Below are 14865 nucleotides of genomic sequence, written 5' to 3'. Positions count from 1 at the left end.
GCCAGCTAGATCCAAGATCATACTACCAGCTGAATTTATAACGTAAACTACTGGAACTGACATTTTGCAGCTGTGGGGGTACTGTGCCCCATGCTCTGTGGGGGAAATTTGTAACTAGACTGGCGGCAGCAAGCCTCAGTCTCTGTGAGGGCACTTAAAATTTTAATGTTATTCATTTACTTCCTATTTTACCATCATTGCTATGGTGACTGAACCTCTAAGTCATTTCCCTATCCACATTTGTTTGCAGGGCAATTGTCCTGATATTACCCAATTTTTTTCTTTTTGCAGCCCCCTAGACCTTACACCGACCATTTTACAGCACAGTTCGGGTCTGCATTGACTTATATAGGGTTCGGTGTCCAGGGTCAACGTCAGGTCCCGGATCGAACTTTTTAAAAAGCCTGGCTGAACTCGAAAATCCAGAGGTTGCGCTCATCACTATTAAATATATTTGTTAACGCCAAAAGCAGACCAGTACTCTGTTTAAGGCCTCATTAAGATGTATGGATTTTTTCACATACGCTAAAAAAAAAGCAGTGTCATCAGTGCTTTGAATCAGATTTTCATCAGTATTTGGGCATTGTGTCAGTTGTTACCATCACCCTTTTGTATTTGGATGTGATAAAGCTTCTCCTACTCATTACAATGTTAATCTATATATATATATAAAATTGAAGTATGTGTATCACCAACCAATCACTATTCATCTTTCATTTCACCAGAGCTGTTTAAAAGAAGCCGAGCTGTGATTGGTTGCTATGAGCAACAGTTTTCCTCACTCCACAACACCACCTCTGCAGACACTGACCCTAGCATCCCCGCCATTGTCTGCCCCCCCCTCAGAAAGGAGCAGAGAGCGCATTACAGAAATGAATCACCCACTCCCGTGCCCATATACCCATCACACATCCTCCATCCCATAGACACATCATCCCTCTTAAAGGGATCTCTGGTATGGAAGTTAGGGCAAATCCATCCAGCGCTCTGGTTCTGACCCCAGGCTCTCTTAAAGGGATCCCCGGTACGGAAGTCAGGGCAATTGCCTTCAAATCCTCTGGTACTGACCCCAGGCTCCCTTAAAGCGATCTCCTGTAAGGAAGTTAGAGCAAATCCCTCAGCGCTCTGATTCTGACCTCAGGATTCTATTAAAGGGATCATTGGTATGCAAGTTAGGGAAAATCCACTCAGCACTCTGGTTCTAATCCCAGGCTCTCTTAAAAGGGATCCCCGGTATGGAAGTTAGGGCAATTCCACTCAGCGCTCTGGTTCTGACGCCAGGCCTCTCTTAAAAGGATCCCCGGAAGTTAGGACCGTTCCACTCAGCGCTCTGACCCCAGACTGACGGGATGATGTGGGATATTAGGGGTAGCAGTCCGGTGGCTCTGGCTGACGGGATGATGTGGGATATTAGGGGTAGCAGTCCGGTGGCTCTGGCTGACGGGATGATGTGGGATTTTAGGGGTAGCAGTCCGGTGGCTCTGGCTGACGGGATGATGTGGTATATTATAGTGAATGTGGCTATGCGGAGTGGGCGGGGCTCTATACTCAGATATATATATGTGTGTATTATATATATTTATATATATATATATATATATATATATATATATATATATATATATATATATATACACACACACACATACATATATACACACACACACACACATACACATATATACACACACACACACACACACATATACACACACACACACACACACACACACACAGTTGTGTAGTGACCACTGTGTCCACTAGGGGGCCCTGTTTGGATGTCCCAGGAGAGTGGATGAATGGCAAGATATGAATGGCAAGATACTGAATGTTATGTATCTCAAGGTGGGTGGCCATGAGATGGAGATTTGTGTGTGTGTTAATCAGCAGTGATACGGCTGAGGTGCTGGTTCAATGTGTCAGGGACTAGTTACCTACAAACCCACCCAGGGGGTGTATTTAATAACACTACTGTAAAGTGTATGTGTGTGAAGGACCTGTGATGAGGTCATAGTCATGTGACCCAGTGGGCGTGGCTATGGACCATATAATGTGGCCAGGGTAGGTCACATGAGTGAATGCTGGGACCTGGTTGGTCCAGTGTGGAAGGTCCCGTCTGAGTGAGATGGGGCTACCTTCTGACAGCAAGGAACGCTGTGTTGAATGACTGCATGTGCCTGGTAATTCCCTGAAGGGAATGGACGTCTGCAGCATGGAGAAAGAACCATGAGTGAACCCTGACGGGTGAGATAACAGAGGCTGAAGAGCCTGAGTAATGGACATTGTGTAACCTGTGTGACCACAGGGATTACAGAGCTGAACTCTGTCATGGACGCTATGCTGTATAAGAACTTTATGTTGCTTCTATGGGTTTATGCTGCTGAATAAACCGCATGGACTGTTATTAGTTTATGGAAAATCTGTGCCGGATCTGATTTATTAGCTGCCAAGCAAGTAACCCCTACTCGAATGACAGCGCTACCTCACAATTGGTGGAGCAAGCTATGGGCATTGTTGTAGCCTTGTTGCTGGGAGCAACGGAAGAGGACTGCAAAGCAGGTTGCTAAGGGCAACGCTGAGCCAGGAGGGCTGACGGTTGGTGGTTCTGGAACCGTGGGGCGGCCTAGTGAGTAAGGCACTGTCCGGATCGGTGAGCCCAGTGTGGCCGTTTCCCCAGGAGAGAGAGACTTATAGGATACCTCTGCGGTAGAGGGGTCCGAGAACCTGCGCGGCCAGCAGGTGACGGTCGTGAAAGCCGTGTTGTACTGACCGAGGTCAGTGAGAAAGAGACTGGTGATTGCTATAGGGTGCCTCTGTGGAGAAGAGGTATCCGAGGACCTGTGTGGCCGACACAGGTAACGGACAGGTGTTCGTGTTATACTGACCTGGGTCAGTGGGAAAGACTGTGTACCTGGAGGGTTCAGTGAGCAAGGTCCTGGAGGGTCAGTGGTGGGAGATTCTAGGAGAATTATTGGATCCCTGGAGCACGTGGTATGACCTAGGACCTGGTGAGGCGTGAGTGTTGGGCAGTCTCAGGCGGAGACGGATGTTCTGAAGAGCACCCGCTAAGCCCCTGGACCTGGTGAGGCCGGTGAGTTGGGAAACCCTGGGAGGAGGGCCGCTCCCTGAATAGCACCCGGTGCTCCCTGAATAGCACCCGGTGCGCCCTGTGTGTTGGACGGTCTCAGGCGGAGACGGAACGTCCTGAATAGCACACAGAAAGGACACGTGAGTTTTGTGTGGTTTTTTTTTCTTCTTTTCTCAACTCAGCCTGCGGTGGCTCAGTGGGAGTCAAGAAGGTGACAAGCGGTTTCCTGTAACTCGGCGGGGTTACGAAGGGGACAAGCAGCTTCCTGTAACTCAGCGGGGTTACGAAGAGGACACCAGCCGCTGTGTGTGAACAGGAGCCACGGCTGAAGTAAGGAGGACGTCATCGCTAGAGGATGGGAGGCGCCGGACCGGACCCCCAGGTGAGTATAATCTAACTCGTTTTTCTTATGTTTCAGGTTTCATCGGGGGCTTATCTACAGCATTAGAGAATGCTGTAGATAAGCCCCTGATGGCGATGGCAGCAGCTCATAGGGCTAAAAATAGGTGACAGATACCCTTTAAGGAACTTTTTACTTAGAGCGCAAACCCTTATAAGGGTGTTTTATTAATCCCCTCCTCTTTTTAATCTACTTCGCCAACTAGACCTTACATCTGATTTATCAACCTTCACTACATATATGAAAATCACCCACTCTCCAACAGGTACTTAATACTGTATCCATATATCTGAATCATAGCGCGAGCACACTACATATACGTATATTTGTTTTGAACAGCTGACATGTATCTGGAACAGCCACAATACGTTAACCTGTTAAATGCCACTGATCATTGCCTGTATGTAGCAGAGCCGATCAGGTTATGGCAGCTTCTAGTTTCCCATGGAGACTATTGAAGCATGCAAAAAGTAAAAAACAATGTTAAAAAAAAAAATACAAAAATATAAAAGTTCATTCCACCTACAGCCAGTGTAAGGTCAGCACAGATACACTGAATAAAATGATACCTTGGTTGATGAAATCCGTCTTGTGGTAATTTCTTAATCTTTATTTTCAGGGCTTGGGGTATGTGGTGCTCTGATTAGGTATTCATAATGCAGACTGCTGACAGGTCACTGATCCCCAGTTTACATAATGAATATACTAATGTATGTATTTGATAAAAGCATGTCACTTAATCAAAATGGCGGTGCCCACGCACTCGCTCTTATCGGTTAGTGCATATTATCGTCCTGTGTTTCAAAGAAGAAAAAATCACCATCAAAATGACGGATTTCATCAACTACGGTATCATTGTAATCAGTATACCGGCGCCGACCTGACAATGTGTGTAGGTTACTATGCACAATCCTGCTGACAGGTTCCCTATAAAAGGGAGCTTACAGTTTAAGCCAGAAGATTACATACACTATATAAAAAGACATATGAATGTTTTTCTCAATATCTGACTTGAAATCAGAATAAATCTTTACCGTTTTAGGTCAATTTGGATTACCATAATTATCAATATTTGCCAAATGCCAGAATGAGAGAGAGAATGTTTTAAGGCGTTTTTATTACTTACTGCAAAGTCAAAAGTTTACATACATTTCATAAGTATTTGGTACCATTGCCCTTAAACTGAATGACTTGGGTCAAACGTTTGGGATACCCTTCCACAAGCTTCTCAAAATAGTTGGTCAGAATTTGGGCCCATTCTTTCTGACAAAACTGGAGTAACTGATACAGGTTTGTAGGTCGCCTTGCTCACACCGGCCTTTTCAGCTTTGCCCATATATTTTTAATGGGATTGAGATCATGACTTTGTGATGGTCACTCCAAAGCATTGACTTTGTTACCATTTTGGCAGTGTGCTATAATTGTTTGCACAGATGAACGAGGCACCATCAGGTATCTCGAAATTGTACCCAAGGATAAGCCAGACTTGTGCAAATCCACAATTCTCTTCCTGATATCTTGAGACTTTCCCATGATGCTACACAAAGATGCAGTATGTGTTTCAGGTGTGCATTAAAATACATCCACAGGGGTGTCTCTATCTCAGATGTTGCCAAAAACCCTATGAGAAGCTTCCAAACACATGATATCATCTTATGGGCAGTCCAGATTTATTTAAACGCATAGTAATTTTAGTGTACGTAAACTTTTGATTTTGAAGTAAGCAATAAAACTGCCTTAAAACATTCTCTGTCATTCTGGGATTTGGCAAATATTAATAGTTCTGGTAATCCTAAATGACCTAAAATGGGAAAGGTGTATTGTGATTTCATGTCAGATATTGCAAAAAACACGCATACGTGAGTTTTTATATAGTGTATGTAAACTACTGGTTTCAACTGTATATGACTGTTAAAAACAAAGAACAGGTGCTCAGTAGACCCTTGACATGGCAAAGCAGTTCTCTGTCTGTTCCTACTTGTTTTCTATATGTGCACCCCTCTACTTAGCCCAACAGCTCAGGCTTCACAGGAAAAATATGGAAAACAAGTAGCTGGGAGGCACACAATTGTTTCAGCCACAAGAAGATTTCACCTTGTACTTTGTCATTTTGTGATGACAGGCTCTCTAACATTATATGCTGTGTATTTGAATGCAGTCATATGAGGCTGAGTCCCCTCTGGCAATGTGCCTGATCACGTGCCGCACACTATGGAAACATGCAATGCAAGCAACGCATGTGCCGGTTAAAGCGCACTCTCATAGCACACTGTTTAAAAGACACAAATGACGAGTAACTGTTCTTCAGTCTACCCATATACATGGGTCTGGTATATGACCTGGGAGTTAAAAAAAATAAATAAAAATTAGATATCTATCTATCTTGCTTATATGGCATCATTAATTCCGCAGCACTTTACAGACATCATGGTCTTCTCCCAAAGACAGAAAAAAGACAAAGAATATACAAACTCCTTGAAGATGTGGTCTTCCATCCTAACCACTGAGCCACCATGTTGCCCTTCGTGTTAATGATTTTTTTTTTTTTTTTTTTTAATTTTGCTTACTGCATTAAGCAATCAAGATTGTGCACAATACAGAACTACTTACAAGAAGAAGTCGGTGAAAATTCAGAGCTACAAAACATAAACAACCAGTTACCAAGAATGAGAATGAAAACTTCCAGAGCTGCATCATTATATATAACAAAAATTATTTCTAACTCTCTGGGTTTACTAATAATGTAATAATAACTGTGCTCATTTTTTTCCATGATGCACCCATCAGGCAGATAATTCTAATGTGTCATGATATCAACAAATTCAATTACAAGGGCATACAGTAGCTGGAGGCATGGAACAAAGAACAAAACAAAATAAGATCTTTTATTGCCAAATAGTCTACGGAAAGGATTTTTTTTTTTTTTTTTTTTTTTTTAACCTAAATGCATTAACAATCAAAGCTTTGAATAAAAAGGAAGCAGCAGAAACAGAATCATGAATGGTGGAACTACTGTATGTTAATATGCAAATGAAATCTAGAAGCAATGAATGCTTAATTGAAGTTTTCCTGGCAAATTAAAAAATTTCTACCAAGTAAGTTACTAGTTCTGTTGGCACAGAAGCCCCTATTATCTTCTAGAAGCTGGATAGCAGTTCCCTTTCTTTGTCTACAAAGTGGAGAAATGGGATGATCTTTTCTCCAGGCCCTGAGAAGATTCCTGGGGGCCGAAGTGCTCTACCCAACAGCTGTGTTTTGATGGCTGCTAGCCCTTTAATTTCGTATCACTTTGCGAGCACGTTGCATTCACTACAGGACGCTGCGGGGCATACAATGTAAGATTAGGTCGGTCAGGGCATAATCTGTGGGCGGAGTTAGCGCACAGGGCACTCCAGTCCCACAGAAAAGGACAGCAGCCTCGGTGTCTCCTGTGCGACGTGTACACAGCAGCCTCGGTGTTTCCTGTGCGACGTGTACACAGCAGCCTCGGTGTCTCCTGTGCGACGTGTACACAGCAGCCTCGGTGTCTCCTGTGCGACGTGTACACAGCAGCCTCGGTGTCTCCTGTGCGACGTGTACACAGCAGCCTCGGTGTCTCCTGTGCGACGTGTACACAGCAGCCTCGGTGTCTCCTGTGCGACGTGTACACAGCAGCCTCGGTGTCTCCTGTGCGACGTGTACACCAGGGCTGTGGAGTCGGTAAGCCAAACCTGCGACTCAGACTCCTCAATTTCCCTTACACCGACTCCAACTCCGACTCCACGACTCCGACTCCCACACATATTGTTTATATTTAAGTGAAAAATTTATTGTAGTACAATGTGAACCTCAGACATTTAATCATTTTTATGATCCAATAATCAAGATATTTAGATAGAACAGAATATATATTGGTGTACTACCCGGTTTTCATTCTTTTTGGTACAGATACGATATAGATAGAGCAGATTTCTAATCTGCTTTTGCTATTGAAAACATTATCTATGAGCTCAAAAACCTTTCAGGTGATGCAGTTTTTTTAAAAAGATGATCAGCTTTTGCAGCTGAAAAACGTATCCTCAAAAAACACAGGAAAAACGCTGTGTGTGAATGTAGCCTTAGATCAGGAATATAACAGCCATTTATAGGACATTTCATAACTTTCCCAAACTCCTATGAAAAAATATTCAGCACATCCTGCATTGAACTACTGTACCCAATTTATTATATATTTTAGGAGTCGGAGTAGGTCCATTTTATACCGACTCCAACTCCGACTCCACCAAAATGAGCACCGACTCCGACTCCACGACTCCGACTCCACAGCCCTGGTGTACACAGCAGCCTCGGTGTCTCCTGTGCGACGTGTACACAGCAGCCTTGGTGTCTCCTGTGCGACGTGTACACAGCAGCCTCGGTGTCTCCTGTGCGACGTGTACACAGCAGCCTCGGTGTCTCCTGTGCGACGTGTACACAGCAGCCTCGGTGTCTCCTGTGCGACGTGTACACAGCAGCCTCGGTGTCTCCTGTGCGACGTGTACACAGCAGCCTCGGTGTCTCCTGTGCGACGTGTACACAGCAGCCTCGGTGTCTCCTGTGCGACGTGTACACAGCAGCCTCGGTGTCTCCTGTGCGACGTGTACACAGCAGCCTCGGTGTCTCCTGTGCGACGTGTACACAGCAGCCTCGGTGTCTCCTGTGCGACGTGTACACAGCAGCCTCGGTGTCTCCTGTGCGACGTGTACACAGCAGCCTCGGTGTCTCCTGTGCAATGTGTATACAGCAGCCACGGTGTCTCCTGTGCAATGTATACTGCTGAACTCCCACTGCTTGAGGTCTACAAATGTATTGGACCAGGTATGGATTGAACACTGCATGTCTAGTTACAGTGGAACATACATCTGTATTCGGTACGAATTACTGCTGTAAATTCTTTACAAAACGTATCGCTAAGAGTCACATGCTCTCCAGAATGATGTAAACCTTGAAAAGCAGTTAAGAGTAACATCATTCATGCCACCTAACATCACAGCTGCACCAAAGAAGCAGCTCCAGCCAGCATGTTAGGAGTGAGTTAATTAAATATTTGACCAAATTTAGAATGATAATTTTCAAGTTGATACATTTTTGGCCCCAGAAGGATGGAATAAATGTCCAAATTTCCCTCAGCGGAAAAAAGATCATTTTTACAATATTTTAAATTCACTGGGAAACCTCCAGTAGGCTGTAGCAGTCATTCATAAATTCAGTTAGCATTAATAGTATACTTTTTGTATAAGTTTTGCTCCAAAAACACTTACCTTGAAAGGGCCCAGATTCTACAAATCCTTCCTGAGGGCTATCAAAGCCATGAGAAGTCATGTGTGTCTCTGAAAGGCCAAGTCCTACTGGCACCGATCGCTTTAGATCCTTCCAAACAGAAAAAGAAAAAAATTAAGTCTTGCGACCAATATAAAGAACATTACATACTTTCCTGAAGGGTTTAGCAATTAGGTACTTTTGTGTATCCTGTAACTATAACCTTGAGACTTTGTTCATACCATATTATTGATAAACACTGAAGGTATATCTTTGGTTGGGATACTCTCTAACATACGCCAATGTATAGGGACATAAATTGGCCACTAACATCTGTAAAGAAAAAAAAAAAAAAAAAAGAAAAACACCCTGTGCAGTATGGTTTTTGCAGCTGTCCATTGTATAAATAAGCTATATAACCAGTGTGTCTGGTTCAGTTGGATACCACCTGAAAAAAAAACCCATCAATGTCAAAATAACATTGCTGTGCACATGTTCTGTCTTATGTCTCGTCTACTAACAGCTACAGGGTTCATCAATCTTATCACTAATCAGGCGCTTGAATGCATGCTCTCCATTCTGGTCATTTCTGCAATAAGCCAGCTAGCATGGAGTTGCTGTATGAAGGCCCTCGTTATAGGTACTACTGAGTACACACAAACACTGCATGTTACAGTCACACACAGTTGGTCCGTACTCTTGTAGAGTGAAGGACCTTTGGTCACATGACCATGTCATCACCACAGCTCCTTAAACTAATCGCAACCTTGGAAACTACATCGATAATGCTGGACTGGCATCATCAGTGCCATTTCTAGCTTGTGAAGGCTGAGGTCACACTTAAGGATAGAGACACTAGGCAATTGCCACCCCTCCTTTCCCCAACTCTAGGACTGTACGTGTTACTGGAAACAAAGGTTGTGCAAATAACCGTATGTTGGATCACTATGGTGCCCATGTGAAAAACTGCAGCATGCATCTTCCTTAGTTGGTCTAATAGACAAGTCCAGTGACTTTCAGTATCAGGCAGCTCCAGGACCCGCTCGCTATGTGAGCACATAGAGCTAATCACCTCTGTAGTACTTGTACATAAATGATCCCTTTTAAAGATAATTTGTTTGGAACTGGACTTGGGCATCACTCAGACAACTGTATGGACGGACAGTCAGTGTGATGCATTCACTAGCATGTGGCTTTGGATCTGACCAAATGAGACAATTGGAGTGAAAATGGACTCACTGTGTTCATGTGATGTGCTAAGCACCTTTTCAGCCCACTATAACAGCGTTCCTCATCTCGCGTCCTCACAAGCCACCAACAGATCATATGTTCAGGATTTCCTTAGTATAGCACAGGTCACAGAATTATCATTTGTGCAATAATTAAGAAATCTTGAACACATGATCTGTAACACTGCACTTCACTATTGTGCTCATCTAAAGAAATGGACAATACCGGAAATCTGCACAGAGTACATTGCACTCCATCTCCCTCATTGTAGAGAATGGCTCCATCAAGTCACGTCATTCACATCATTCATGGAGTCAGAAGTGAGCACCAGGGAGATGACCTCCCAATCCAGGTGAATGCAGTGTGAGCCAGCATAACAAATTGTCATAGTCCATGAGCCCACTCCACATACACTGTACATGTATGGTAGATGTCTAGAGGGGCAAATTATTCAGCCAGTTCAACAAAACCATACACCTCAGGGACATGAGACGCAGTGCAGTCAATTTGTGACAATCCCAAAGATGGACAAGTGGGTGGGAATAAAGGTATGCGGCCATCTATAATGAGGGGAGATGGGGCAGATGAGAGGAGAGGGTCAAGTGATGGGTTCTTATCAACATGGATCTCCTAACATTACAAACCGTGAAGTACAGGACGGGATGTTCTGGCAGAGGGAGGGAAAATGTTGGTCCAGCTTTCTTTACACAGTGTACTAGAGAAAGGACTAAAGGGGGGATTACGTGACAATTTTATTAGTATTGTGGATGTACAGTGCCAAGTGTAGGGGACTGAGGCCCCAGGATCACTGCTCTTTCTGTTCCAATGCTGGAATGAAGGCTACAGAGCAGTGCAGAAGCAGAGTCTCTAGAAATCCAATGAGGCTGCAGAGGACGGGCAGAGGGGATTGCTGGAAACAGGCAGGGTGGTGCTTGCACCGGTTGTGAGGACATGCCTCATAGGTTTGGTTGGAAAGAACCTGCGGAAGATGAGAGCCAGGAACAGGAGCATGTAAACCAAGTGGTTATACAACAGTGAAAATCCATAGGAAGGGAAGGTAAAAGAAAACATATGTTATGGAAGTGTTTATACAATATAACAATGATCAGATTAAAAATAAAAATACAGTAGTTCTGCTGTCGGACAACCCCTTTAAGAACAGGAGAAGTAAAAATGATAGGAAATATTTCAACATTTCAGACCTATTGTAAAGTGACTTCAGTTTTTATTGAAAGGCACTAAAAATAAAAAACGTGGTTGTAAAATATGCACATAGATGTCACGTGTGTACAAGCAAATGCGCATTTACAATGTATGAGAGTAAGGTCCATATTTATGACTGAGTTTCATGCATTTGTCGTTCACCCTGAAAATGAAGGGTATGTATTAAAAACACATGTGACATGCACAAATGTGAACAAGTCGGTCGGACAGTGTTCACACCACCCACTGACTGACACAAAAAGAAAGCACAGAACAACAAATGTGCAAAAATACCCTGCAGTAAAAAATATGACAATAATCAGCAAGTGCTGGTAAAAAGATGACAACAAATACAGGGTATTTAGTCGATACTTTTTTTTTGCAAAAAAGTGTATACCAAGCCACTCCACCTCGTCAAGGTAACCCTTAATGGAGCAGTCCCTATCTAATGTATTTAAAACCTGAACATATGAACAGTGTCTAAATGAACAGGATTAGTGCATGTCACATGTGTTTTTAATCCATTTTTTTTCCTTGCTTTTGCATGGTTTGAGAGACCCCACCCCTCTCGTGTGACATGCACATAAAGAGCCGTCTTACACCACGTGCCCATACTAGGAAGCGCCTGTCTTAATCCTGTTCATTTAGACACTGTTCATATGTTCAGGTTTTAATTACATTAGATAGGGACTGCTCCATTAAGAGTTACCTTGACGAGGTGGAGTGGCTTGGTATACACTTTTTTTGCAAAAAAAAGTATCGACTAAGTACCCTGTATTTGTTGTCATCTTTTTACCAGCACTTGCTGATTATTGTCATATTTTTTACTGCAGGGTATTTTTGCAGATTTGTTATTCTGTGCTTTCTTTTTGTGTTGCAATGAAGGGTATGTGCACACATTGCGGATTCTGCTGCGGTGTAAAGTACTATTCTAATCAATGTAAAACAAAAACCGCTGTGCACATGCTGCGGATATTTCCACGCAGATTTGCTGCGGATTTCAATCCGCATCATGTCAATTCTTTGTGTGGAATCCGCAGGGTTTTTACACCTGCTCCATTATAGAAATCTGCAGTTGTAAAAACGCAGGGGAAATACGCACAAAATCTGCAGAAAATCTGCAGAAAATCTGCAAGAAATCTGCACTAAATCCGCAGGAAAAAAGCAGGTCACTTTACCTGCAGATTTAGCAAAATCCGCAGCAGAATCAGCAACGTATGCACATACCCGAAGAAAGGTTTGCAAAATAATACTTTTTGGTAAATGTGCCTTATATAATTTGCGTGGCTGAATCAGCCTTTGCTTATAAAGTTGTGTCAAAGTTAGTCTATATACAGTCTATATAGGAGTCTATATACAGTTAGGTCCATATATATTTGGACAGAGGCAACATTTTTCTAATTTTGGTTCTAGACATTACCACAATGAATTTTAAACAAAACAATTAAGATGCAGTTGAAGTTCAGACTTTCAGCTTTCATTTGAGGGTATCCACATTAAAATTGGATGAAGGGTTTAGGAGTTTCAGCTCCTTAACATGTGCCACCCTGTTTTTAAAGGGACCAAAAGTAATTGGACAGATTAAATAATTGTAAATAAAATGTTCATTTCTAGTACTTGGTTGAAAACCCTTTGTTGGCAATGATTGCCTGAAGTCTTGAACTCATGGACATCACCAGACGCTTTGTTTCCTCCTTTTTGATGCTCTGCCAGGCCTTCACTGCGGTGGTTTTCAGTTGCTGTTTGTTTGTGGGCCTGTCTGAAGTTTAGTCTTTAACAAGTCAAATGCATGCTCAATTGTGTTGAGATCAGGTGACTGACTTGGCCATTCAAGAATATTCCACTTCTTTGCTTTAATAAACTCATGGGTTGCTTTGGCTTTATGTTTTGGGTGATTGTCCATCTGTAGTATGAAACGACGACCAGTTTGGCTGCATTTGGCTGGATGTGAGCACACAGTATGGCTCTGAATACCTCAGAAATCATTCGGCTGCTTCTGTCCTGTGTAACATCATCAATAAACACTAGTGATCCAGTGCCACCTGCAGCCATGCATGCCCGAGCCATCACTCTGCCTCCGCCGTGTTTTACAGATGATGTGGTATGCTTTGGCTCATGAGCTGTACCACGCCTTCGCCATACTTTTCTCTTTCCATCATTCTGGTAGAGGTTGATCTTGGTTTCATCTGTCCAAAGAATGTTCTTCCAGAACTGTGCTGGCTTTTTTAGATGTTTTTTTTTTAGAAAAGTCCAGTCTAGCCTTTTTATTCATGATGCTTATGAGTGGCTTGCACCGTGCAGTGAACCCTCTGTATTTAGTTTCATGCAGTCTTCTCTTTATGGCAGATTTAGATATTGATTCGCCTACCTCCTGGAGAGTGTTGTTCACTTGGTTGGAGGTTGTGAAGGGGTTTCTCTTCACCATGGTGGTCTTTTTGTATTGATGAGTTCACCAGTGCTTGCTTTCTTTCTCAGGATGTACCAAACTGTAGATTTTGCCACTCCTAATGTTGTAGCAATTTCTCAGATGGGTTTTTTCAGCTTAAGGATGGCTTGTTTCACCTGCATGGAACGCTCCTTTGTTTTTCCCTTCACAGCAAAACCTTCCAAATGCAAGCACCAAACCTCAAATCAACTCCAGGCCTTTTATCTGCTTAATTGAGAATGACATAACGAAGGGATTGCCCACACCTGTCCATGAAATAGCCTTGGAGTCAATTGTCCAATTACTTTTGGTTCTTTTAAAAACAGGGTGGCACATGTTAAGGAGCTGAAACTCCTAAACCCTTCATCCAATTTTAATGTGGATACCCTCAAATGAAAGCTGAAAGTCTGAACTTCAACTGTATCTGAATTGTTTTGTTTAAAATGCATTGTGGTAATGTCTAGAACCAAAATTAGAAAAATGTTGTCTCTGTCCAAATATATATGGACCTATATATATATATATATATATATATATATATATATATATATATATATATATAGAGAGAGAGAGAGAGAGAGAGAGAGAGATATAGGGATACATATATCGATCTATCTCTATATCTCAGATTTACACATGTGCTATTACTATCAGTTTACAATAGCCATCATTCAGACAATCTGGCACATGTATATGTACACTCCCTGACAGAAGTTATGTCGCTTATCCATGTTATGTAAATAAAAGCTTATAACCTGACGTTACATTCATCCATTGGTTGTATAAATTATTCTTTTGAAAGCTGAAACCCTCCGAAATGTAGTTTAGGTTAAGAAAATAAATTGCCATCAATGCAGAAATATTGATCATTTAATGGACACACAATGGTCAGATTTTGGCAAGACAAAAGTTTTGTCGGCCACAGAAAGTAATGTGATATTCAAACAAATAATTAACTTAAAACACAAATATATGTTGCATAACATTGGTGAATGAAGTTGTGGTGCTATTAGAGTAATATTTAATATTTTGTGTGACTTTCATGAGCTTGAAGGACTGCATCCATGCGGTTCAACAAAGATTCATACAATTTATTAATGAAGTCATCATGAATAGCAAAGAATGCAGTCTTACATGCCTCCCAGAGTTGAGCTAGATTCTTTGGTTTTGTCTTCCAAGCTTCCTCTTTCATTCTACCCCAAACATGCTCAATGATGTTCATGTCTGGTGACTGGGCTGGCC

At 42.5% G+C, this 14865-nt stretch overlaps 1 protein-coding gene across 4 annotated transcripts in view; it reads right to left on the bottom strand.

Annotated features, from left to right (window-relative positions):
• Positions 1 to 14865, bottom strand: part of ARFIP1 (ARF interacting protein 1) — a 222610-nt gene that overhangs the window by 96165 nt on the left and 111580 nt on the right. For all 4 annotated transcript variants that reach the window (XM_073576376.1, XM_073576373.1, XM_073576375.1 and 1 more), the window contains one exon: positions 8768 to 8876. In XM_073576376.1, coding sequence (XP_073432477.1) covers positions 8768 to 8876 — 109 coding nt within the window. The remainder of the gene's footprint in view (positions 1 to 8767; positions 8877 to 14865) is intronic.

The sequence above is a fragment of the Dendrobates tinctorius genome, unplaced genomic scaffold (genome assembly GCF_039654945.1).
Source record: "Dendrobates tinctorius isolate UK_male_01 unplaced genomic scaffold, ASM3965494v1 ptg000008l, whole genome shotgun sequence".
NCBI classification, from domain to species: Eukaryota; Metazoa; Chordata; class Amphibia; order Anura; family Dendrobatidae; genus Dendrobates; species Dendrobates tinctorius.
Note: the sequence above shows the minus strand (reverse complement) of the source record. Positions and strands in the feature narration are given on the sequence as shown.